This window comes from Sander vitreus, chromosome 4, assembly GCF_031162955.1.
Source record: "Sander vitreus isolate 19-12246 chromosome 4, sanVit1, whole genome shotgun sequence".
NCBI classification, from domain to species: Eukaryota; Metazoa; Chordata; class Actinopteri; order Perciformes; family Percidae; genus Sander; species Sander vitreus.
In genome coordinates, this window is record NC_135858.1 from 16,228,421 (window position 1) to 16,256,376 (window position 27,956).

The 27,956-nt window shown below is 40.1% G+C and overlaps 1 protein-coding gene across 1 annotated transcript; it reads right to left on the reverse strand.

The window, feature by feature from the left end:
• Positions 1-1,526: 1,526 nt before the first annotated feature.
• On the reverse strand, positions 1,527-27,941 carry kcnb1 (potassium voltage-gated channel, Shab-related subfamily, member 1). The gene is made up of 2 exons (XM_078247471.1): positions 27,305-27,941; positions 1,527-4,415 (listed from the first exon to the last, which is right to left on the reverse strand). The coding sequence occupies exons 1-2, from the start codon at positions 27,878-27,880 to the stop codon at positions 2,490-2,492; spliced, it is 2,502 nt and encodes an 833-aa protein (XP_078103597.1). The 5' UTR covers positions 27,881-27,941; the 3' UTR covers positions 1,527-2,489.
• Positions 27,942-27,956: the final 15 nt, after the last annotated feature.

Genomic DNA, 27,956 nt, shown 5'->3' on the forward strand with positions numbered 1-27,956 from the left:
ACTCTGTGATTAAAACAGGAAATGAAATCAGGGTTTGTGATTAGACTTAACCACAACACTAAAACATGAATGTTGATCACCTTCTGTTGACCTTTGAATAACGTTTTACTCAACACATACATTTATAATCTCTTTTATGTGTATCTTTCACCGATATACTTGTATTCGGAAGCTTTTACATATTGGCCATTTTTCTTTGGAATTTGTTTAGTTGGCAGTGAGCTTCTTCTTTGCTCATCTTGTTAACATTAGAGAAAGTTATGATGACATTAGACCTTCCAGCTCTTGACAAATTTTAAAAGGCATTACACAAATGTTGTACCTTCACATTTGAAATTACATTTCAAGGGGCTAAAGGAGGAACAGGGGGTTTTAACTCTTTATGCTTACTGCTCATGTTAGCATGGTATAGATATAAAGTCAATGTTATTTTATGATTAAGTCACATTTTTAAGCTTGGGATAATGGTTAAAATACAATCCTTTGTCCCTCTATATTCTGTGTATTATTCATGTAATGTGTTTCATTACTAGTGGTAAGTGACACTAGCGTGTTACGTAAAACTGTTTCTCTCTGTTGTGTGGGAATATAAACAGATAATAGAGAATGCGTTGTTGGGAATTGTAGTATTTATGGAATGCTACAGAGATTTAAGACATGAACATATCAACGTACAAGGTCCTTACATCATAATGTTGCGTTTATACAGTACTCATAAATATGCACAGTGAGGAGTGGCTCTGCTAATGTGTGACTACTGTGCATACCTGTCACTTTATGGGTACATGCCTGTGTGTGTGTGTGTGTGTGTGTGTGTGTGTGTGTGTGTGTGCATGTATGTATGTGTGAGAGTGTGTGTGTATGTGTGTGTGTGTGTGTGTGTGTGTGTGTGTGTGTGTGTGTGTGTTCTTGTATATGTGTTAAACTACATTACATGCAATCAGACCTCCCCACCCCAATTAAAAAAACATTGCTGAGCTGCTGCCAGCCTTTGAGGACAGCAGCTGTCACCATGGAAACTAAGTATATCTATGTCTCCTGAAAGTTTTCTTTCATAACTGTATGTATCTTTAGTGGGTGTGTGTGTGCTCATGCATGGGTTTCATCTGGTCGGGCATTTTCAACTGCCCTATAGTAAAGTTAACTTGGTGGTGTATATTTAGTGCCATTACAGTTTAAGGGAACAAAGTAGAGAGGGAAAACTCCCCGGCTTTCAGTATCAAATACACATAAATTCCATTATCTGCGAGTGTGAGCTATTTGAATGCTTTCATGTTGGTCAAAGGAAGGCCAATGCATGCTGAACATCTGTTACTGGAATCTAAACTTTATGTCAGTAGTCATGTGCTGTAAAGATAAAAACTACATTAGAGGATTTACATATATTTCATTTTTAAAAGTGTCTCATGTTTTTGTATGTTGATCAGATGGGTGGATGCATGCTTCATAAATGTGCGCTTTATGCAGCAATCAAGCTGTTTATTACTGGCTCTTATGTTAGCCCATATCAAATATTCTTGGTCCACTACCTCTACCATCCCTTAAAAATGACACTGAGGTGCTAAGACAATATTCACTGGTCAAGATTTGAGAGTATCATCTGTGACCTGAATCTCATCATGACATGATAACATAGGGGCTGGCAAAATACTGTTCAAGAAAGAGCGCTCATTATAATGGATGATGGGCTGGAGCCTCTGATAACTGCAGCATCTGTGCCAAGACATTGAACCTTATACAGGATTACTCTTCACATATGATTATGACACAGCAGACTAGCAAATCACATATTTCTTATCTATATAAAAATAAATCAGGTAAGACAATCTCAAGAGTGTGTATACATGAATTACCATTAGATCACCCATCAACATTCATTCTCACTCACACACATGCACACACACGCTTACAGTTTATTCAGACGTGCACACCCCTACAAATGTAAATGACTAAGGCCAGTTTTTGGAATGGAGGGCACAAGTAAGTAGCTTATTGGCTTCTAGGTCCCCTCCTGTATCTCCAAGACTACAAAATGAAATGGGACTCAGTAATGGGATAGTGGGCAGCTGGGCTTTCTTTTCCGGGAGAGTTTAGAGATATCCCCCTGCTGCTAAAATCATCATTCAGTTTAGTTACACCAATAAGCACATCTCAATTTCTCGAATCTGCTTCGACGAGGATCTCTTAACAGACCCATTGGCTACCTGGGAGTGCTCTTTTGTTTTGTGTAATACCACTAATAGGAATGAGTTGAAGGAGGGGCAGTGACATTCTCCATTTTAAGTGTTTTTTTCTCCCAGAGTATTCACCACACATATTGACCCTGAGCGTAGTGCCCAGTGGCATGCTCAGGTAAATTGTCAAATGTTTCGGTGAGATCCTTTGTCCCTTCCTCTTGCTTTGTCTCTGGCTTATAGAGTGTTTCAGTCTGTCTAGTGTCTCCATCACAAACACTCCAGCTTCCTGTTTATTTCTGCTGCACTTGTACCTCAAAGGCTTTTATCTAAAGTATTTTGACGCCCCCTCTCAACCTTTGGTCTACGTGCCATCTCAGGACCTACATGATTCTCATGAGCTGCCCCACGAATCCCTTCAATGGGAAACAGACAGTTCTGGCCCAGCACTTTTTGGGCTGCTTCAAAATGGTTGACACCTTTCTGGTAATTGATGTTGATGCTGCGTTTTGGGCTTGAACCAGCCAAAAGACGCTCTGAGGGACTGGCGTCAGAGATGTCGCGGTTGTGCTCATCATCATCTGTATCAGCATCAATGTATTTGCTGATGGAGGAGTCGTGGAAGGTGAAGACAGTTGCGGCTAGGGTAGTGCTCTCTGGGGACTTCGGTGGGGTTCTGCTGCTGGCAGTGGTGTAGACAGAAACTTCTGGGCTTAACAGAGAGTGGTCTGATATGACTGAGCTGTCTGAGAGCGTGGGCGGGCCTGACCCCCCGTCGTTGTGCCAGCCTCCTTTGGGGATAAGGCTTTTTGAGGAGTTGCCAGAAAAGAAGAATCTACGTGCATTCTCTGAGCATGAGGGCTTTGTGATAGACACAGGAGTCAGCATGGGTTCACGCTCCCTGGTGGTTTGCTGGCCTGTTTTTGCACTGCCGTGCTGGGACAAAGCTGTAACCGGACTGTGGGAGAACCGATTGCTTTCCTGAAGACCAAGGTCCATTGCTGGACTATGGGGGAAGCGTGGATTCTCCTGGAAGTCTGTAGCACAACTGATGTAGCTGTCAATACTGGACAAGCTTTTCATGTCCCCCACTCCTTCTCTGGTTCCGAGCACCGGGGGTCCATGATCTTGGATGGCCCCCAGCTCTATCTCATCCCTCTGTTTGCCAACTCTGGAGCCTCTGTCTTTAGCATTGAGGTTTGGCTGGGATTGTGTCTTGGCCATGTGGTTGTACATCTCCTCTAACTTCTGAACATTTAGCCTCTGGGGACTGGTGTCTCTGGCCTTGTTGGGAGAGCCTAATTCCTGGGCGTTGAAGGAACGGTTTGAGCTTGTCTCTGATGCAGCTTTCTTGGGGGTCCATTTCCAACGGCTCGGAGAGAAATGGTTGTCATGAGGCCTCTCACTCTTCTCTACAACCACATCCATCAGTTCTGCACTACGAGCAAATGCCTCTTTCAAGTTCATTGAGACAATGCTACCATTTCTCTTTGCCCTATCTAGGGCCTCTCTTCGTTTAAGTGCTTTTTCCTGCCTCTTCTGCTCTTTGTAGAATTCAGAGAAGTTATTTACAATAATGGGAATAGGTAGGGCAATCACAAGTACTCCAGCTATGCAGCATAAACCCCCCACTATCTTTCCCAGTAGGGTTTTTGGGTAGATATCTCCGTAGCCAACTGTGGTCATAGTAATAGTAGCCCACCAAAAAGAAGCTGGAATGCTTTTAAACTTTGTATCTTCCTCATCCTTCTCAGCAAAGAACACCAGACTGGAGAAGATCATGATGCCCATGGCCAGGAAAAGAATGAGTAGGCCCAGCTCATTGTAACTCCTCCTAAGAGTGAAGCCCAGAGACTGAAGGCCTGTGGAGTGACGAGCCAGCTTCAGAATACGCAGGATACGCATGATCCGAAAAATCTGAACCACACGGCGGACATTCTGAAATTGCAGCACACTCTTGTTGGATTCTGTCAGGAATATGGTGACATAGTAGGGCAAGATGGCCAGCAGATCAATGACATTCAGAGGACCCTTAAAGAACTTCCACTTGTTGGGTGAGGAGAGAAAGCGAAGCAGATACTCCATGGTAAACCAGGCAATACATACAGCTTCCACATGTGCCAGTTGTGGGTTGTCTGAGGACTGGCCAAACTCATCTGTGTCCTGCAGCTCTGGAAGGGTGTTCAGAGACAAGGCAATGGTGGATAGCACGATGAAGAGGATGGAAATGATGGCCAGGATCTGAAAGACAAATTTATAAAAGTAATATGAGTAAGGATTGCAGGATCAGGAAATGACATCAATCAGTGGAAATCAGATATGCACTTGAACATAAATTCCTTATTCTGATTAGGCAATTACACCAAATGCAATAAGTGCACATTCAGTGTACAGTATTAAAATAGGTTTTGATTACAGTATGAAAGTGCTAATAATAATTCTAATAGCTTACAGTCTAAAAAACCTTCAATAAATGCCTGAAGTGTATGACTGGCTAAGAGCTAATGGATTAGATTGACTTAGACCATTTATTTATTCATGACTCACTTATCAAGCTTATCCACGTGAGTGAGTTTGCTTGAGTGGAAAAAGTATGTTTAAGTAACCAATAGACAAAAGCAAAAACATCACAGAATACAGTATGTGTGCCTTGAAGAAAATATTCTCCATGTCTCCAATTGTCAGATATTTAATAAATGAAGAAACACTCTTCTCTTTAGGTGGATGGTTTTAAAAAAAATACAATTTAAGGACAGTTACGAAATTGGAGTTAGGATATTTCCATGTTAAAAAAACAGTCTAAAGCCATGTAGTGGCTTTGCAAAAGTTATGAACTGTAACCACAGTTGGACTCTTGACCACTTTCTTCTGGACTGACATTTGCATGAAGTTGCAGAGAGAAACAGACAAGCCATACCATTTTGACACAGTGCTGACCCTTCAGTATCCAACAAATCAGGGACATTGATGCTAGATAAAATAGCAAGGTGAAAGGCTTCAGGGCTCTGTGATTATAAAACTAGGGTTACAAAACATTATCCTCATGGTATTCAAGGTTTCTGCCTTTAATGGTCTCTCTAGAAATTTAGATGGGAAATGCCTATCACTACCTGTCACCTGCATGCACCAGATGATGCCTGTTTCACTTTACACACTACAGTGAACTGGGAAGTTTGTCAAAAAGCAGCACCCTGACACACACACACACACACACACACACACACACACACACACACACACACACACACACACACACACACACACACACACACACACTCCACCAATCATGCTAACAAGCAGTACGTGGTGGTACTTTATGTGTATAGGGCATATTTTCTTATTACAGTAACAACTGAAAGCACTACTGCTGTTCTGTAACAGTTGAGACACTTTGTTTAAAACCATGAATTCATTGATGTCGAATCACAGATTAAACAAGTTTAGTCAGTTTAACAAAATCACATAAAATGTATTTTTTCTCAATTAGGGGTATATACTGTACACAAGCATATATTTTGATTGTGTTTGCCCAAGTTTTGACATATATGGGTGGGACTTCGATATTGTGGCTCCACCGCCCGATTACTACTGCGCAGACTCCAAAATTACAAGATGGCGGCGCCCATATCTGGGATATTTTCATGGATATATTTAAAGAACTGGATACAGTGTTCAAGGCTGAGCTCCGTTAATGAGAGTTGCTCAGTGCATGATGCCATCATGGAGCCAAATTACCTGGAGGATCAGCACTACTTCTGCATTGTGCGGCCCATAGAGCAGGTGTACTAGAGACCTCCGCTGACTTACTTCCATTTTAGCATTTAAAATTACTTGAATGGGGCTAAAATGATTTAATTGGGTGGTTCTTGTAGACTTTCCAAATGTTACCGGACCGAATGGATCAATTTCTGTGAGTACAACAAGTCATTTCACGGGCAGTGATGAAGGACCTGAGTCCTGGACTTGAGTCCAACTCGAGACGCCATTCTCTGGACTTGTAACTCGACTTGGACTCTAACTCAGGTAATGGTGACTTGACTACAACACTGTCCCAGGGGTTGTGACGCTAAAAAACAAACATTTATCCACTGATTTACAGACGTGTCTTTTGCCATGTAACTCTATGGGGAAAAGTATTTTTGGGCCAGAGGGCATCAAATGACAGCCCGGGAGTTGCAATTTCACAATCTGGCCTCTATGTTCAATTTGCTTTAAAGCCCGGCGCACTTCCTGGGTGCCTGGATATTTTGGTTTCACTTTTGTACAGTGGGAGGAAGTGGAAACCACAGTCACTGGTGGAAATGTGTCCATCTTTTTTTTTTTTTTTTTTACAGTTTGGCTCATATTAATGCTTATACAGTACGCAGGTATTACACAACAAAGCATTACATAATTTGATTACTGACTAGCCAACTGACCATAGGGCAGTGAACTCAGCTAGAGCAATGTGGCAGGTGAGCATTTGTTCTTTTAGTGGACCAAGGACATGATTACTTCATGAACTATAGTCTATACTTGTTATATTAACCCTGAATGACTCCAAGAAGAACAGCACAACTTGAAGGATGAGTAGGAGGTTGTAGCTGGAACACAGCCTGTTTTGGCAACAGCCTACACGAATGAGGTTAGGATGATATATGATGAAACAAATCAGAGAAAAGTTTAAAGAATCACAAAAAATGAGTGCAGCTTAGTCAACAATGCAATAAAGGCATAAGAGACATTCACAAGACACCCATATAACATTTAATATAGGAATCAATTATTTCAGAGTGATTTAATTAAATCATAAAAAATATATATAATTTCCTCCTCCCTACTCTTGTTAAGCTTGATCAAAACCTCATCCACAAACTGGATCTACTGGTTAAACACACACTCACTTGTGTAAACAAACAGACCAAAGGCCGGCGTAGAGCACATGATGCGGGGTTTCCCTATATCATCCAGAGGAAATTAAAGCACAACAGCAGGAATAGAGCAACAGCAACTGTTGTTAAGAGGTGTTTGACAGCGCAGGTTCTGACAGCAGCCTAATAAATTCGGAGTCCACTCCCAAGAGTAAAAATGAGGGCTAAAGAGGCAACCTTATCTACGACCAATCAGAGCAGGAGGTCCCTGTTGCCATAGCATCACGGCAGACATGAATAATGACCCTATCTGTTGATTTTCTTCCCCTCTGTGCTCATCTCCTCCTGCCCTGGAGAAAATCTATTTGAATCAAACACTTCAAGAGCAGAGAGGTGCTGGGGCCGGAGAGCGAAGGTAGAGCTGAAGTGCAGCACAAAACTGAATTGATAGAGAGGCTGCAGCATTGTCAGGAAAAGTATGATCTTGTTAAAGAGACAGTTTTTGTACAAATTAAATAACATGTTGTATTACTTATGTGAGGTTGTACTTATTTTTGTAAAACTGTTAAAGTTCACTTATTGAGTACCAGATGCAACAGAATTATAATGAGTCAGAAAAAGGATGCTGACAACAAATCCCAAAACGTGAAGCCGTAGGAGATTGTATCTCTAAGAGCAGGACAAAAAAGTGCAGAGGTAATAGGATTGAGAAGCTATAAAAAGGTCGCTAATGAAGGCACACTGGTGCTGCTGTGTAACATTATGGTTATGAGGTCAAGTTCCACAAGGAAACCCTGCTCATTTCTCACTGGCCTATGTCCCTGATGCTCCTGTCTTTACACACTCTGTACTCACTTACACTGCCTAGCTTGTCTTTATCTCTGTCTATCCTGGGTTGTTTAATGTCACAGGGTGCTAATTTCATCAAAATATTGCACGGTAAATCTGAGATAAATCTTTCAGTGCACATAAAGGAGACTGCAAACAAAAACATGTCTCGGATAAGGTTAACAGAGCTCTAGACATGACACCATTACAGCTATTTATAGACTCTTAGTAGACCCAGAGGCACACATAACAAGAAAAATGCTAATAATGGCCACACCCTAAATTATGTCATTTAATGTCGTGCAAGTGAGTTATGATGGATATTCTATTATTGCAACTAGATTATATGGACACAAAAAGTGAGTGACTCCCAGCGAGTGCTCCTTGGTGGCCTACTAAAGGGAAAACAAGATGACGGGAGGGAGATATTTATAGCTAGAGGAAAGACAACATGTGTGCAAGGGATGGAGAGAGAGAGAGAGAGAGAGCGAGAGAGCGAGAGCGAGAGAGCGAGAGAGAGAGAGAGAGCGAGAGAGCGAGAGAGAGAGAGCGAGAGCAGATTGACAGGAAATCCCACTGTGACTTCAAACAAAGCCACACTGGTTTACGTCTCTGATTGCATATTGTCGTGTGGCTCTGTAGACTCAACAGTCCACACAGACAGCCATCTTCTATCAGACAAGGTGACACCAGCCAACCATTCAGCTGTTTGAAAAAATATCCGGGACATAATTGGTGTTAATGACACCCTGAAAAACCACCCAAACACATACACAGCCCTGTGACATTCTCCTCTGAGTCATATGGGAGAGATATTATTTCATATATGGGAGAGGGAATGTGCCTTCAGACATGACAGTCATTGCACAGGGACTATTGGCTCATACACTATACATACACCAAAACAATTTCTGCTCTCCAGAGACACGTACACTTGGGGCTCAGCGAGAAGAAACAGTCATTAATTTACAACTAGTCATTCCTGTAGTTGTTGTACTTGCTGTTTGCTCTGCCACCAGCTCTTGTTTAGATATGATGGCCTGGTTTTATGTTGGCTGTGTCCCAGCAGCTGTGATTAATTCTCTTTGTGCTACATTGGGTTTTGTCAGGGTCGGGTCCATTTATCTGTCTCCCCAGCACTCGTCTAACAAGGACGGAACCTTGAACCTTTGCACTTTTTATAAAGACTTTAAAAAATAGAGTAGTATTATGTTATGGTAGATGTTAACCATTACATCGCTGATTTACAAATCGTAAAGAAATGATTTTGACTCTTTAGCTGCTAAATGCACCAGCTAGTCGTTAACTTTGTTTGTCCATTTGGTAGCATACAGTGCGTCTATCAGAGCTTCTTTGTTGAAGTTGAAATATGCTAAAAATGCTCTGTAGACCTGGGGGGGAACTGTAGAGTAAGATGAGTTGGGTTGGTGTTCTGTGGGTTTCCTTTCACATTAGTCATTTGATTCATTGTTAGTATAATAATATTAATTAGTCCAGCTTTAAAGTGAGACTGTGATGGCCCTTTGGTGTCATTTGAGTGTTTTTCCTCTCTACATTGTAAATGTGTGTCCTGACTTGTGCCTCCTGTTTGCAGGTTACTAATTAGAGTAACTCACCTCACCTGGTTCTGGTGTGCTGAGGCTTCCTAAGCTGCAGTATCCTCTGACTCTCCCCTCTCTCTCCCTGCTGTCTCCACAGGCACACCAAGGTTTGGTTTGGTTATGTTATCCTATCTTATCCTATCCTAGGTTTGCCCTTTGCTGAGTTTGCACTTTACAACACCAACACACACTCACTCATGCACACCCTACACCACTGCCTCCACTGATTTCTACATCTCATTCTGTATATAGTTAATTTGGTCTAATTTGGTCCAATTTGGGTTAATAAAGTATTGCTTAAATATTTAACATGGTGTTGTCTCCCTCTTTGTTATGACCACCTGAGTCAGGTCATGACAGACACATATGTAACGTATGTAACAGCAGCCATTACTGTATGGTCACAAGTAACAATTATGGAATAATGCTGAATGCTAAAGCATACTTTAGCAGTGGTGGAAGTATAGAATGGGTCAACTGACACAGAAATGTCAATTATACAGCAATATCTATCTTAAGTTTATTTTAGTTTGTTTTAGCCACCATAAGCTACTGGTTACACCAGACCATCAGCAACAAAACCCCTGAGTGCCTCAAATTGAGCAAGAGTGTGATTTATTACTTATGAGTTTAACATTTCATTTGTAGGAGTTGTTATAGTTGCATAGCTTTATCTGCATTCTTGATGGTTTGTAGGTCAGCTTGGTTTTAGGTTTGATTTCGTTGTTTATTTGGTTCAGCCACTTTTGGTTAGGTACTGCTCAGGTTAGTGAGTTCTCACAATGTATTAAGTTAGGTGGCATCCCAAGTGACAGTTCAGGAACTCCCAGACTCCCAGTTCTCCGGCTGGCACCTTTCTCATTAGCAGCAACAGGAGCAACAGACACACTGCTGTGCTTTAGTAGTGGAAGTTCCTGTTCCTGTGAATCCCAAGACCATTGTCTGTTAGCTCTGCCAGCACTCACCCAGGGAAACACATTAGACCCACCTAAGAATGACAGGTAACGTTCACTTAACACTTAAATAGGCATGGACTGAAAATGGTTTTCGTAAAGGTGTATTTATTTTCGGGTGAGTAAATCCAGGTTTTGCTTGATCATTAAGATCCCCTGACTAGCTGACTTGCTTTCCCATCATCCCCTGAGCCACATCCGAGGCCACAGGGATACCATGCAACACTCTCTCAGCCTCGACTGCCAGCCACTGTCACCATGACAACCCCCTTGAAGCTCGACAGGAGGTGGCTACGTGGACCTGCTTGTGAAAAGCAAGTCTAACAGAGTCTCCTCTCCGTCTCTCCCTCCCGCCCCAATTTCCTTCCTTCTCTCCCCGATATGTACCTTATTAAAGCTCACCTAGCTTTGAACCATCTGTACTGCTCTAGTCTCTGTTCTATCTCTAGGTTTATTTCCTATTTGTGTCAGATTGCTGTTTGTATTTCAGGTGCTGTGCTGCCTTCTTTCCATACATTTTTAACATGGTTTTCTTAAAAGTGAAAGAGTGCTCAATTACTAAGTCTCCTTCAGTCTTTAAAACTGCCAGACACCCTCTTCAAGGGCAGATGTTTAAATTGTATGCCACACTTAAGCTGTCATAGCTTTTGATTGGATTAACAGGCTCCGCACAACCACAGCATTGCTTTTCATCTTATTCAAAATTGTATTGTCAGTGATCAATAGTATGAGTAATAATATGAGAGTTAAATAATGTGGAATAATTCACACCCTGATTCTGAATGTAGAAGGGCTCTGCCTCTCTGCCTGTGAAAGAGATGTGGTTTCCATGGAGACGGGAGGAGACTGTCTTCCACATTTCCCCCAGCATGATAGCTTAAACACACACACACACACACACACACACACACACACACACACACACACACACACACACACACTTGCAGTGGCTCAGCTGTAGTCTCCGCACCCTACATCACTTTTGCTTGTAACTTTAAACAGCAGAGCCTCATTTCTCTTAACCTCCCACATCTTGCCAAAATGAATAAGATGTATTTTGTTGCTCTTTAAGGGAGCTTCTGGCAGTTCAGCTTTCTACACAAATGCACAGGCCTGTAGATTCAAACTAGACACCTACTGTATGAACGTGACTTGCTTCTTTAACGGAAACTGCACTTCTAAACTCCTTGTATGTTATGGATTGGCAGCTACTCCTGCAGACGGATTTGTTTCTGTAAATGTGATGGTAAAGAGTCATTTGCTTGAACAATCTGCACATGTATTACAAAAGTCACATAAGCGTGATATATTTATGCGTCTTTCAGAGCACAGAATTATATTAAGTCAAATTAGAGGCCCTTCGACTTTGCTTCAACTCTGAGTATTATTAGCTCTTATTTATTTTCTTATTTCCTTATTTCTTATTTTTCTTATTTATCCCTTTAAAACATTACGTACTTTGAGGTCATAGAAAAGTCTTGAACAAATTTTTGTTTGGGCCTCCGTCAAAACTTTCCCTGACTCATGCAGTGCTTGCATGCACAAAGTGCACCCCCATACAGTAAACCACTAATGTAGGTAGGGAATCTATGCCTGGACCATCTATCTCCTGAATGAATCCCACCTAATCTTCTCTGCCTCTCAATTATTCATGCATTTCAGATGAAGAAGAGAATCCAGACTCAGCATCTATATTTAAACTCTGACTGGTCCATGGTGGCTGTATAAATAGAAACAATATAGGATCTGCTCTGGCACAACAAAGAAGCCTGTCTTCATCAGGGATTTTAACTCAGAGCAGCATTTATTAGAAGGAGATGAAAGACAGCTTTGTCATGGTTCTGTAGAGGCATTTCTGGATTGAGGAAATATCAGAGCAGTTATAGCAGGTAAGGGGATGTGTGGAAAAGCTTAACCTGTTTCTGCTGTCCATTAAGTGTCTAAAAAAATCTCACCTTATCCCCATGGTAGTCTCCCCACTGCACAAAATAACTCATCCTTAGCAATGGTGAACAGTAACACGCTGACAATCAAAATCACTAGGATCTTACTGTATGCACTGCACTCACAGTATACAGAAACTACTATATTTATAAAGAGGCATGTCTATCACATTGTTCAAGGATATTGTCTATATAATGTCTAATAATAGTGAATGTATCATGCAGTTCACGCAGTCCTGCAGTCCATGATTGTTTATTTATTACAGAAACCAGAGAATGTCATGGTATACTCTGCAGACAGCAGCACAGAAAGAAAATGTAAGCTTGAGCGAAGCATTGATTTGAAATGCAAAGAGAGATGCAGACGCAGGACACAACACACACAACCCCTCTATAGACACGCATATACAGTCAATCAACAATGATGCCTGAATAGAAGGCAGCTGCAAGTCTTAGCATCAAAGAAAAGACAGTTGCCATGGTGATAGCGACAGTGAACTTTTTCTTGAACATTTTAGTGACGGCAGTGAAAAGGGAAATAAAAGAGAGACATGGAAAGAGCACAAAAACATTCAAAAACAGAGAGACAAAGACAGGACTTGGACGACCTAGACTGGAAGATGCGAATGTCACATATTGTATTCACAAAGCAAGAGCAATACTCTTAATCCTGACTGCAGATATTCTACTTACTAACGGCGTAACATTGCACTCAACATATTTCATTACACATTAGTTTATGAAGGCTCAGTGGACATTCAGTGTCAGTGCTGTTAATCCCTTTGAGAGTTATACTCAGATTAACATGCAAATCCTTAGTAACTGGATAACTATAAGCATAGATTTTTGTACCTAAACAGCCTCTATTGTATTGGTCCTGAAATAATTCAATAACCATCCTGACTGTGATGCAACTACCCGTCGGATCAAGAGGAACATGTGAAAACATACTATAGCATTTCAACAAGGATGAGTACAATATGCGTCTTTAATGTGTAATTCAATTACTGTAGCATGTATAGGAGGCTCTGTGCTGTACTAATGTAAATTAACGTGCAAGAGAATAATTAACCAATCACAAACTCCGCCTCCCCCTTAGTTTCTGTTGCCATGCATGTCAAGCATTCCACTCCATTTATCACATTGTAGTTGATAAAAGCATTTTCCAGCTTTCTAGGAACCAGATTTGATCAGCTGGTAACTAGGTAATTAAGATACAGTAGCTTTGTGAGCTGGTTGTAAACGCCGTCTCCAGCTGACTTTTTAAGGTTTCCAGCCGACTTGTTTCACAAGGACAATCTCTAAAATGTACGCTATGTAATTTGCTGCCGCTATGGGTCTCTAAATTGAAACACAGAGTTTTTGATGACGTTTTGATGTTGCTTGGGATCATGGGAATAGCAGTCTTCATTGTTAAACAACCGTCATTGCCGATGAAAATGTATCTGTTCACTGACGAGTTAATCTACGATCAAATTGTTAGTTTCTTCTAACAATACGCACTTGGACAAGCAAGACAGAGGTTATATTATTGTTTTGTATTTAAAAAATAAACAAAAAAAAATCAGTGTGTACACATTACTAGAGATAGAGCTTTAGGATGAAGACTGATTGATATCTCAGATAACGAGTTTGGCTAGGGTTGCTGGAGTGAAAATGTACCTAAATTCAATAAAGTGCTGGACAAAGCCGCTAACGTTACCCTAAACTCTGATATAGTAGCATCCAGGATTACTAGAATTCTACAGAGTGGTTGTGCTATTGTAAACAGGGCTTTTTTTATGTATCCCTTAACCCAACAAAATGATGTAGTTTAAATGCTCCTTCGCCCCAGAAGTAACACTAAGCTAGTAAGCTGGATATGCTAATGTTTTTTTTTTTAGCTTACATTAGAGCAGACAATTACACTGTTTAATCAATTCCTAACACTTTTGCTTTTGTATTTTGGTTTTGAATTAACATAAAAGACACCTACGTCCAAACTCTTTAAACGCTATCACTTTTACTACAGCCCCCTATGCACACTGCTTTTGGCATGTGGAGAACTCCAAACCTTGACAGATCTGCCAGTGCCTTACGGCTGCTAAGCTATGATTGGACAATCACTGTTTGGGGGAGGTGCTTAGCAAATGTTCAATTTGAATTTAGGAGAAGCATTGGTACTAGAAATAAAAAAATGCAAAAGATACTGTAATTGTGATGATGTGTGTGTGAGTTTTGCGTGTATGAGTGTGTGTGTGCCTGCATTTAGGCTTGCGTGTTGAAACTTGAAAATACTGTAGTCCCAGGTGAAAGTGCCCGTCAAGGTGAAAGGCGTCTTGCACCAGTAGTCATGGCCCGTTAATGTAGGTTTCTCCCTCATCTTGTGGATTCTATTTCTGCTTCTGCCCTTAACACTTTGCTCAAAGTCATTCCTTCACCTTACTACAAGTCCCAGTGAGGGACTGTTACAACAATTGGAGCAGCTTCTGGACCTGAGAGTACTGATTTAGACCCTGTTGTTCTGTGCACACATATAGATGTTGAGTATCAGATATGGTGTGCAGGGGGTTGCACATCACAGTAATGGTGACGTGGCCTCTCTGCACGGCCACGGCCAGCAGCTGCCTCAGGGCCACTCTGCTGTGTTGTGTGTGTAAGAAATGGTGAAAAAAGGAAATGAACAAAGGGTAATAAAACATAAACAAAAAACAATCACATATACATGTTACTTTATATCCCATAAATTGCATAGCGCAGACATAAAAGGTCATGATATACACCTCAGAGGCCTGAGACTGGACATCAAATATCAACTCTGAGTGCATACTAAAATCAACCATTCCACGTGGCTTAACTGACTGAACTGGTTATTATCTACTGGTTATTATCTACTTCATTGGACAGTGTGCAATGAAGACAGTGGGAAATGACATGACAAAGGTCCAATGTCCAATCCATATATCCATCACAGTGTGCACCAACCGAGCCACCTTCATTTGCCTAGTGTCTGTATGTACTCATCATTCACTCAACAGGTGATTTTCTCATTGTAGTGACTCATAGTACTAGACATGGCATGGTTATCATTTATAGATTATAGTGCAAATTATAAAAATAACACCAATTTACTGTAAATCTACTTGATTTTAATTTATTAATCTACTGTATATGCAAACTGCATGAAACTGGCCTTTCCTTCTTCTGTCTGTTGTTTTGAATTTAAATTCAACTTTCCTAACTCAAAGTCTGTGTTCACATTGATGATAGCACATTTTATTTTCACGTATAGGCTTTTCATTCTTCAAAATTGGACCATTGATTTGGCAGAGGTTTCTTGCAAGAAACACACAATTGTCTTGCAAAACAGCAAGCACACCTTAGAGTGGCTTGTTGCTTGTACCCTGTGGCATTGTGCTAATTAACGATTTACCTCACAATCAGTGAGACAGAGGAGAAAGCTATTGCTGCCATGCTAACCCTCCAGAGGTGTGAAATCAAAGACACAATTTTCAGTTTGGCTATTTTTCCCTGCTGATCATCAGAAAAGGAAACACTGTTGCTCAAATGACATCAGTGTTTTACAGTTCATACATTGATGAGCACTCTTCTTGAGTGTCAGCACTGATTCGGGGAAACTGACACTAACTTTCAATATTAATCACTCACTTACTGACTTACATCATACTTGTGGCGTATTGTTGTGATGTATTGTTAGACTGCAAGTCACTCCAACCATAAGACTAAAACTGCCATGGCTTCAATAAAATATACTAACTACTACACTGCCAAGGCCCCCCTTTTCCATAGAGGAAAGGGGATGAAACAAATGGCTTTATGTTGAGGATCCACACGTTGGTCACTGTCTTATGATAAGCTAAGACATTAAGAGTATTAAGTAAATGTGCTTGTCTACACTCAAATTGCTCAAAATGCTAAATATTTTATGATTATTTTAACTATACATGCGTTTCCCCCCCTGTGAACAGGCTGGCATCGGTATCCCATAATGACTTTGTTGTAAAAAGACATGTCTATCGAGACAACTCATAATGAGAATCAATTTAGAAGATTTGGGTCTTTGATGCTGAACTTTTGTTTTTGCTCTCATAGCAGAAACAAAATACTATCCAGATGCTTTTGTTCTATTAGCCTCTGGGAATGTGGCTGAGCCTTGTCCTTTAGAATTGAATCTGATCCAAAGGCAAACCCAAATGGCTAATATTCTTCATTAAAGTGATTATGAAAGACCTTCCCCCAATCACTAAGATTTTAGGTTATCTAGGTTCTAGGTTCATACATCTAGGTTTCTAACTTGTTAGGAGTTGTGCAATTTAGTCAAGAGACAGTCCTGTTATTGAATCGATAATATCCTGATTAACAGTCTGGAAACAATTTTTTACTAAGTTAAAACATATATTTTTTATAATAATAATAATAATAATAATAATAATAATAGCACAGGAAACTTATCCCATGTATGCAATCCTAATAAAAAGCCTGTGGAATGCTAAAATTATGGTTTTGTTACCATATGAATATGTTGTTTTTTCATAAATACAGCAATTTTTTATGTGTGTGATGTGAAGGTCCAAACAGCATAATCTAAAGTCAACCTTAATAATTAAATGAGGAATTGTTAATAATTCGGAATAGTGAAAACATTAAAGAAATTATTGTTGCTGTCATGAACCATACAGACACAATCCTATGACGCATATTGATTCCCCATAAGAAACAGAAATGTAAACAATACATCATAAGTTGACAACCCAGATCACTCGATCTCACAGAAATAAATTCTGCAATTGTAAATAGAGGAAAAACTAACAAACTGTCCTTACTAAACCTATTCTGCAGCAGAAATACAGTGTACCAAAGCTGTGCTCCAGTGCAAGCCTAAAAAGCTGGGTTGTCACTACAAATCCTGAAATATTCACTACAAAATGTCTGACATGACTTATAAAATACTCACTAACACGACTCAACCAGAGAATCAGATCTCTGCACGCTAACAGTGAATGCACGTTAAAACATGCAGCACAATATTAAAACTGATACTAAATAGTCCCAAACTCTTTCCAAAACCTCTGTCTAACATGAACCAATTCCACATATGAATATCAATCAAGTAAACAGTGAAAAGATAGCATGGCTGATGACCAAAATCTTGATAATCTTTACTGTGACTTGGTCTTTCTATCTTCCTTGGTCATATGGCCTGCACCCTCGTATAATGATGATGATGATGATGATGATGAATTTTATTTCAGTTAACATACACGAAAGAAACAATTTTTTCCCACAATTTGCCACCGTAGTGAAACAGGAATAGGCTGAAGCCAAGGTTTATTTTTGCCTATCCCACACCATAATCCCTATAGAATCACCCAGAAATCCAACAAAACAAAACTAAATATCTCATCACATAATGTACCCCAAACACATCAAATGATAATTACAACCGCTAATGTATTTATGTATTCACTTCCGTTCCCCTGTGTGTTTGTTTGTTTGTTTGTTTGTTTATTTATATGTGGCTGGGTGAAATTTGCCATGAACATTCAGTTTTCTCAGAAGAAGAAACATTGATTTTGGAGACCTCCATGACCTTCTCTCTATTGCAACCATCAGCCTGAATATTCAACTTTCTAATGAGTAAATCTCCTGACCTAAAGTAAAATATTGGTGAGGCACAATGACACTGCCAACAGAAATAAACAGTGAGAACCCAATCACCTTTCCTTTACTGTCACCATCTGGCCAAACCACTGCTTGTGTAATCCACCCAGCAGACTGTTGACTGTGACAGTAACAGCTAAGTGGAGGATATTATCAGGCCTTTGTGGACATCTGCACTCTACTGAGTTTTCCCTATGGGTGCTTTCCCTAAAAGTATGTAAAGATATATATTTGTATATTACAAATTGATCAAATTAAGTATAATGTGAAAAGAGTCCCTCGGTTGAGATAATTATGTCACACCTCTGTAGTTCTCCTCAGCGCAAAAGAATATTTTAGCATCTGTTAGCATTGTTCTGGTTTTCTGGCTAAAGCAGGCTGTTATCAGCACAAAAGCACTGTAAGCTGTTCAGCGCTAAACGGCAGTCAAAGTTAGCGACTAGCTAATGAACACAGTGGAGGATAACTAAAGAGCCTGATGTTTCCTTCAAGAGTTGGTGGAGACCAAAAAAATAATTCACATCAGTCAGATGGCCAGAGATACGACTGAATGCTAATGCTGCTCTGTGTCTGCTGGATGTAAGAAGACGCAACCGTTTGCCAACACGTTCACCATATCAACTTTATACAGTGATGATACTTTAATCGTATGCTTACACCAACCGCGATGTGGCCCAAAAATGAATAAATGCAGGTTTAAGTGTTTTGGATCAAGATATATTTGTTGGATTACAAAACAAATATGTCCTTGTCAAATTCCACCAAAGTTATTTGTACGTGTTGTCTGGGTTTGTTTGGTGCAGAGATACAGTATACGCTGGGATAATGTGTACACTGAGATTGAGTGCCTCAACGATTGCTTTTATGCCGGTCACTGTCTCTGCCTGTAACAATGTGTCTCTGAGTGGTTATGTGTCTTCTAACTTGCCCTGAAGTCTGATGCAAATGCAGTTATAAAAACGTTGCTGCAAACTCTGAAGGTTAAAGTTGAAATAAATTCAAAATCTCGAACCTTAATTAGTCCATATTTTGGTTTTAGCTATAGTGCATTTAACATATATATGTATTGAAAGGGAAGAGCTAAGGGAATTGATTAACAGCACTCACCTTTGACCAATTTTGTTGACTCTGTTAAGAGAACACTCACATACACACGTCTATATTTGCATAGTACAGTTTCTAATGTATCCCTGGAGTTTATAATGGATTCTTTAACCCCCCCTCCTATTCAGACTGATAACCCCAGAAGATTAAGGCTGACATTCAGAGTAAAATGTAATTAATGGTATTTACATCAATGCTATATGTGTCAAAAATGTGAATTGAATTAAAAGAATTGTAACAGTAAAATAAATAACAGAGCTTGCAAACCTCTACATTCAAAGGCTAGACGGCTAAAGTGTAAGAAGCTGAGCTGCTGTCTGTTCATAACAGAGAACCTTTTTAACAACACTCATAGCAGTTCATTTTTTAATTGAAATTGACAAGAATAGTTTTTTTGGATCTGTTAAACTCAGTATTTTTAGCATTGTGTCCAAGAATGTTGTGAGCCAGAAAGTGACCTAACCTTTAGCCAGATAGATGGTAGTCTATATCCACGACCTTCCACTTCCAGGATTGCTCCGTGGCCGCTGGTAATTCCGTCGCATGTCCTTATTTTCAGCCGGATGTCTGTTACCTTACGCTTTCTTTGTGTTGGAATTTAAAACTCAGGTGGATTAATGAGGACTATGGTTAACTGCTCCTCAGATATCTGCAGGGTAAATTGAGACAGCTAGCTAGACTATCTGTCCAATCTGAGTTTTCTGTTGCACGACTAAAACAACTTTTGAACGTACACGTTCCAACAAAATAAGTTCCTTCCCGAGGATATTTTGCAGAGGCACCGGGGCGCCGTGCGGCACTTAGCCCAAGACGATTGTGATTTCTTTAAAGCCATGCCAATAAACCAGAGCAAGTTCCGCTCCCATCACAGAATGCTGTTTGGACTAGCCAGACCCTCCTCCGCAGCGCTGTGGAGGAAGGTCTGGCAATGCGAAACTAGATAGATGGTGGCATATTAAGGGTTTTGTGTATCTACTGAGCAATTATGATCATGATCTTATAATGCAGAGAGATGGCTGCCTTCCTTATTCCATATCCTCATTACACATTCATTTTCAGGTCACAGCCAAACACTTTGGAGAACGAAAGGGCTGTTTATATGCCATGATGAAGGTATCCAGAAGATTATTTTCCTTACATATGGTGAAGATTGGATCAGTGTTGTGGGAGAGTAAGTCTTTGACAAGTGACAGCCAAATAGCCTGGGAAAGTCTGATATGTTATTTCCCCCCAAAATCCCCTATCAAGTACACATAGGTATACAAAAATGTATGTCCTAGTGCTACCTCATCAACCAAAAAAACATATATATATATATATAGTAGGGCTGTCAAAATAACGTGTTCATTTCGATTAATTAATCTGAGAAAAAATAACGCAAATTAATCCATTCCATATTGACGTTTGACCCGGAGCCGTTCTAGCCACCATTCGACTGTAAAATGAAGGAGAGAGACGAGAATGTGCTGCCTGGATCATTAATTGGAACATTTACTTGTAAAAATATTCTTCCTGCCAACCCTGCCTACCGAAATCTGGTGCCACTGATATGTCTGCGCTTCTCTCTGATGCTTTGAAGACGATACAGGTAACACAAACACCGCTGTACATGACGCTAGTTAACAATATACTCGACAGCAGCTAACGTTAGCCTACCGCTAGCTAGTAGCTGGATTAAACACGGTTACAATGCTGACAGCTAACGCTAAACGGTGTAAAGTTTGACTGTGTTTTACTGTAGAGGATTCAAAACCGGGATGTAACAATCTGCAGCTGCCGTCGGTCAATGAAACTGGTAAACTCCAACGTTGTGGTGCATTTGAAGTTATTGTAAATGTCCTTTACCATCTCGTGGTTGTTTTTGTCGTTCAACAGCAATTTACTAGTGAAATAAGTTATTGTTATTGTTATACATTATTATTAAACATTTCATTTTGACCATATGGCCTTAGCAATAAACAAGTCGTTCTTTAATGTCACCAACTGTTGTTTAGTACACTTTTTTTTCTTTTCTTTTTTACTTTCTTAAAAAGTATCGGTTCAGGCACCATTAATTATGTATGCGATTAATTTCGATTAATTAATCACAGAGTATGTAATTAATTAGATTAAATTTTTTAATCGATTGACAGCCCTATTATATAGAAAGAGAGAGAGAGAGAGAGAGAGAGAGAGAGAGAGAGAGAGAGAGAGAGAGAGAGAGACACACAGAGAGAGAGTGTTTGAACTGGCCTGTCTTTCCTGTCTTCAGCTGTCCTATAACAGTCACAAAAAGCAGCACTGAAATAAAAAACTAAGAATATCTGTCAAAAGACGGTCATTGGTGACGGGCCATCTCAATGCTATAGCTATAAAACCTGACTCAAATCTTTAAAAAAATTCAGGGCTGGATCTTCACAAGAATACGAAGGCTAGGCTGTACCTGTGCCTCTTCCCCACATGATGCCGTCTAGCCTTCCAGAAAAATTATGAATGAGGACTGCCTGAATGCTCCGACCTCTGCAAAATGATTTGTGGGATTTGTGGAAACGAAAACTATATTTATAACAGACTTTAAAATAGGACAAGAATTGTTGGTCTTTCATGAGATATTTCATCTAGAAACGCAGACTCTGGATGATCCAAAGTTGGAACACAGCATTCTAGTCTTGTTTTTATGTGACTTGTTATACTGTACATCATCAACCATGTGACTGACTGTGACTTTCCAGCTGTCAGAAATAGTGATTGATTCTAGTTTGGTTGTTTTAAGTCTCGGATTCTGCTGCAGACTGATTTGTGAGTAGGAATATAGCCAAACCGCATTTATATGTCATGTTAAGTGTGACATGAGAGGAGCAAAACTGACAGAAACAATCATGTTCAGCCTTGGTTTCTTCTGTAAATTGGTTGAAGCCAAACCCATGTTGATACTGAATTATATTTCTCCAATAAAGCTTTGAACAGAATCTCTTATATAACATTGAAAATGTGAATATATAAAGTTGGGCTTGGTGTATCTATCTTCAGATACCCCTACATCTAATAGAGGTCCTGGAGAGGGAAATATTTCTAATCATTTCCAAATTCCAAATTTTACTCAAAATTGTAAATATTGTACTGTTGTATCCTAATAATTAATAAGATTATTCAATTCTGTACCTTTTAACCCTACTGTTATGTTATGGGTCAAAACAGCTTTTTAAAGTTTAAAAAACCTAGGCAAAATATTTTACAATGTTTTTTCAGTATGGATCTTCTTCTGCTGGCAAAAATTTGTGTAATCAACATTTAACATTTTGTGTGTAGGCTAGTTTAGATCAAAATGAAGGCCGAGTTTGAAGATGGTTGTAGTCCGAGCAAGGGCACAGGAAGTAGTGGGGGTAAAAAGTAGGAAAGGGGCCATTGATTTTACGCCCCTGGCCCGATTTTCGGTCGCAGCTAGTGTGATCCCATTGCAAGCCAAATGAACAGGGTTAGATTAATGATTTGTTTGTAAATGAAGGATTTATTTGCTTGTTAAGTGATATTCTCAGCACCCTAATCTACTGACGTCTAATAGTTCTGGTATTTGTTAGCATTAATTATGACAAGAAACCACCCACATTTGAGATGACATTACATAAATGCCACTGCAGGTGACTAGGGGTTTTTCTTGGCACCAATCTGACTGTTAGGTGCTGCTTTGCCAGCGGACAGACACAATCTTATTTTATGGTGACTCAAATCTGATTTGACCAAGAGACAGACAATGCTGTGGCTTACAAAGAATGTAAACAGAGAGGGAGGGCAGCTTCAAATTGGGTCCGGAGTCTCCTGGAAAATAATTAACATGACATTTCCCTGACATTTAGTCGGGGGTATAGTGGAGCAGCCTGAAGAATGGGAGGAAGGAAGCAGAGATATGAGCCAGTGAGGGGAAAATGAGACAGGAAGGACGACAGGGCATTACAATATGGTAACTAAGCAGAAGTGCAATTACACTCACACACAAACAAACCACGAATAGACCTACTCTAATGTTCAGTACCCACTCCTTCAGTGATGATAAAATTAGACTTTTGTTGCTTGGTAACCATTTGTTTTGTGCTCAACTCTACCATTTACCATCTGTTTATGGGCTGTTACACATATATTTCCATCTCTGACCCATAGGACAGCACAGCTGATGAGCATGTGACAGTCTGTGGTCACAACTGGGCCGCTTGACAAGCCCACAGTGTGGTCCAGCCTATTACAAAATGACTAAGACAATACATCAACCCCTATCAATGCTTTTAGTAGTTTGGTCTGTGGTTTCACATTGCCCTTTTAAGCTAATTAGGAATTGATGAACTATGCCTCTTATTGTGTCAAGGTTGCTCTTTTTTCTGATAAAAACAAGATTAAGAGTCTGCAGCCATGCTTGCATCTCTGTGAGGCTGTATTCAGGCCATATAATAATAATGGATGACGCTTCCGGGCCTGAAAAGTGAAGCCAATACGGAAGTGCCTTAAACCTACATTCTATCTAATTTCCATAAGGGGGCGACTTCACTGGTTGCAAAAACAACTCTGTTTTTACAGAAGTCTATGGGAAAATGACTCTACTTCTCACTTGATTTATTACCTCACTAAACATTTTCATAATGAGTTTGTGGCCTCAATCGCTATTTTCAAGTCTTTTTCAATACACTATGATGTTCATTTTGTAAATAATGATCCCATTTATTTTAAAATTGACGATAAAGCAGGGGATGTTTTAGGGGCGTGGCTACACGCCAACCTCTGTCTGTGTTTCTTGAACTTTGACCCTCTCTGTGTGTTTTCATGCCATCAAAGTTAACTGGGACCCTTAGAAATACCTAACCAAGCTAGCTAGCTACCGCTAGCCTATTAAAAAATGACTAAGACAATACATCAACCCCTATCAATGCCATTGATAGGGGTTGATGTATTGTCTTAGTCATAAGACTAAGTATTGTCTTAGTCTTAGTCACTAAGACTAAGACAATACTACTAAAGCCTTTTAGTAGTTTGGTCAGTGGTTTCACATTGCTCTTTAAAGCTAATTAGGAATTGATGAACTCTGCCTCTTGCTGTGCCAAGGTTGCGCTTTTTTTCTGGCAAGCTATCCTCCGCTATAAGCGTATAATATGCCAAAAGAAGAGATGATGAACACTTTTTTTTAATGGGAAGCACTGCACCCACTCATCAGTTGGTTGTTATTGAGAGCTTTAGATTTGGAGAAAACAATATGCGCAAGCTCTTTGCTGTGTTATTATTCAAAGGGAAGAGTACCCATCTTGGTTAAGCACTTCAAAACTGTTCTTCAGTGATGTTTTGATGAATTGCAGATATCAGGGTGCAATAATGGAGACATCAGCGTACAGTCGACTCAATGGTCATCTCCTTTTTGTAGGCTACAGCACTTTCTTAGCTCTAACACAATAAACATTGATTTTACATCTCTTTGATTACTATTACTCCTCACCGCAAAGCAATAGTTTAATTTCCTATACGTTTCCCAAACAAGGCACGCCACTCCCTTTAACAGTGTGAGAAAGAGTCAGTGTCCTTTTGATCCCTCCAATCCAACCTAAAAGAGTGAGATCAAAGGCTCCTCATGTTTAACACTGCTGTGGTCTCCCAGGTTGACGGGTACAGTTGTGTTTCCCTGAGAGGCCAGCTGAGGTCCAACTCTGTCTTTTTGTACCGACTAAAAGTGAATACCTGATAGAGGTCAGTACGCTCAGCATAGCTATTTGATTAGGAAATATTATGCCATAGGTTGAGAACTTCAACATCTAATTACGCCTGGTGGCATTCAACACAAAACAAAATGCTCATCAAATAGTGCATGATATTAACACACGCTGCTTTGCTGTCATTTTTCTTTTTCCTAAATTATTTGCTAATAAATTGCTAGAGCATGGTTTGACTGATTTCTTAACTTGACTTAATCATGAGATAAGCTCCACAGTTACAAACTACCTTTTTCTGGGTTTCTAACGTTTCTGTCTTACTGTAGTTGATTATTGAAATATGTGCAATGACATGTCACAAGCAGGCTCTATTGATTAAAAAAGTGCTCCTCCCAAGCATTGATTAATCCAAATGATTCAAATAATCCTAAATTATTTCCGACTTGTTGTTTATGTACACAAAGATATAATTCAATATCCCAGCCTTCTGCAAAATATTTCAAATCCAATTGGCTCAGAATAATGCAGGGTGGGGTTGTCACAAACACAATGCAAAGGACAATCAAAATAAATTACTTTTATGTATTTCATGTTGTCAGCGAGGGCAACTAAGTTATATTTAAATGATTTATTGATGCATGAACAGCACACAAAGTGTATGCCACATGCAGGTGTGCATGTCTGGATGGTTGTGCATTTGTACGTATGTGTGTGTTTTTGAAGGTGTATACAATGGTTCTGCAGTGATGATATAGCAATGGCCGTTTGTTACAAGTCTGGTAATAAGAGCATTAAAGGAGATACAGATAATGACGCTTGTGTCATGTTTTAAAGATGGTTAACAGCGAGGCATCCAGCAAGGTGCTTTCACTGTAAGACTCAGACATGCTTTTTTTCCCCTAGTTCTTGAACAATATCCACCCTGATAGATCACATCAACTGACTTTTTCTATCATTACCACTTTTTACTTTGTGTTCCAACCTTGAAACAATCAAAGCATGAGTATACACCAAAGCACAACACACAGAGGTGTCCTAATTGACTCATTGTGTGCACACCTTTTAAAATGCATTAGTAGGTGGCCGGGTTGGCTCAGTGGGTAGAGCAGGCGCACATACACTGAGAGGTTTATGCCTCAATGCAGAGGTCCAGGGTTCGAATCTGACCCGTGACGATTTCCTGCATGTCTTCCTACCTGTCCTGTTAAATAAAGGTGGAAAAGCCCACAAAATAATCTTAAAAAATGCATTTGTAGGTCTAAAACTAGTGCATTTCACTACATGGTGCAAATGTTGTGGTCTTGTGCACAGGCATTTTTATGGTAGGCCTATACATAAGGATTCAGTGATCTAAAAACTACAACATCCCATGTAAGTTCATTTCAAAATGCCACAAACATCCAAAGGCAATTACTTACTTAATCATGTATTAAAATGTCAAAGTACGACGCACTATAAAAACAAGATTAAGAGTCTGCAGCCATGCTTGCATCTCTGTGAGGCTGTATTCAGGCCATATAATAATAATGGATGAAGCTTCCGGGCCTGAAAAGTGAAGCCAATACAGAAGTGCCTTAAACCTACATTCTATCTAATTTCCATAGGGGTTGCAAAAACAACTGTTTTTACAGAAGTCTATGGGAAAATGACCCTACTTCTCACTTGATTTATTACCTCAATAAACATTTTCATAATGAGTTTGTGGCCTCAATCGCTACTTTCAAGTCTTTTTCAATACAGCATGATGTTCATTTTGTAAATAATGGTCCCATTTATTTTAAAATTGACGAATTTTAGGGGCATGGCTACACGCCAACCTCTGTCCGTGTTTCTTGAACTTTGACCCTCTCTGTGTGTTTTCACGCTATCAAAGCTAATTGGGACCCTTTGGTCGCCTAGAAATGCCTAACCAAGCTAGCTACCTTCCGCTAGCGTTTGCTGGTAACTTAAGAGAATGTTTGCTGATTTTCTGTTCCACCGTACATTGCAGATGCATGGCAGCAATACCTGGAGTTCCGTGTTTAACAGCAGGTAAAACGCCACTGGATGACCCTCTTCAGAAATGTTGAAAACAACACTTGGCTTGGGCGCATCATCCTCCCTAGCTCTAACCTCTCGTCAAAAATTGTCGCATCCGGTTGCAAAAAAACAAAATGGCAACGCATGTATTGCCAAAGGCTTCAAAACGGCAGTCATTATGGCTATGATTCAGGCACAGCAGTGCTTTGAACTAAATGTTAAAGTCAGCATGCTAACATGCTCACAATGACATATGTCAATGAGTGCTATGATGTGAGCAGGTAATGGAAGGAATAAGGAATCATCTTAATTTGCACTATTAACACAGGATGATGTAAATGCCATTAGTTTTGCATGTTTCTGTGTGTATGTGTGTGTGTCTGTGTGTGTGTGTGTGTGTGTGTGTGTGTGTGTGTGTGTGTGTGTGTGTGTGTGTGTGTGTGTGTGTGTGTGGACCTGTAGTAATATCCCAGCCACATCTCTTACACCCAACATTCATGACAGTTACCTTTGCTGCAATAGATGAGCCAGGCTTTTCCAGAAGGTCCCAAAGTTTCTTTCGTTTTTCAGCACAGCAAGTGTTGTCAAATTCTTCTCCCTCTATGTCTTTCATATTGTCAGCCTCTCGTTTGAGCTCCTCATTCATTTGCTCCTTTTTCTGGTGGTACCTCGCCTGGCAACACGACTCCAGGTAGATCTCGTCAATGCCCCAGTAGTCGAGTTCTTGACTGAACGACAGGGCACACATTTCTTCCATCATGTGCAGCTTACCCGTGCGGTAGAAGTTCAGAATTGAAGTGAACGCCCCTGGATGTCGGTCAAAAAAGTACTCATTCTCCTCAAGGTTGTAGTCATCGCACACTTCCATCAGAGACTCATGGGCGTTACAATCTCTTAACTTTCCCAAACGTGTTCGTGGTAACCTATCTAACGTTCGCCACAAGACCTCATGTGGGAGCCCCCCAACATTCAGCCTTACTCTACGGAAACATGACTTGCTGCGAATGATATCCACCGGTTCAGGTGGCAGCAATGATGTTGAGCGGGAGCCAGCTTTATTTAACTCTGCCAAGGATTTCTCCATGATGACTTTAGGTTGAGGAATCAGGCAAACATCCAAGGCTATGGACTACAGCTGGTCCTGTTTTCTTTCATTATTT

Coding starts and splice junctions, on each gene's coding strand:
- kcnb1 (XM_078247471.1), bottom strand. CDS start 27,880: ATGGAGAAATCCTTGGCAGAGTTAAATAAAGCTGGCTCCCGCTCAACA. Junction 4,416..27,304: donor GCTCATCTATTGCAGCAAAG/GTAACTGTCATG, acceptor TTTGTCTTTCAG/ATCCTGGCCATCATTTCCAT.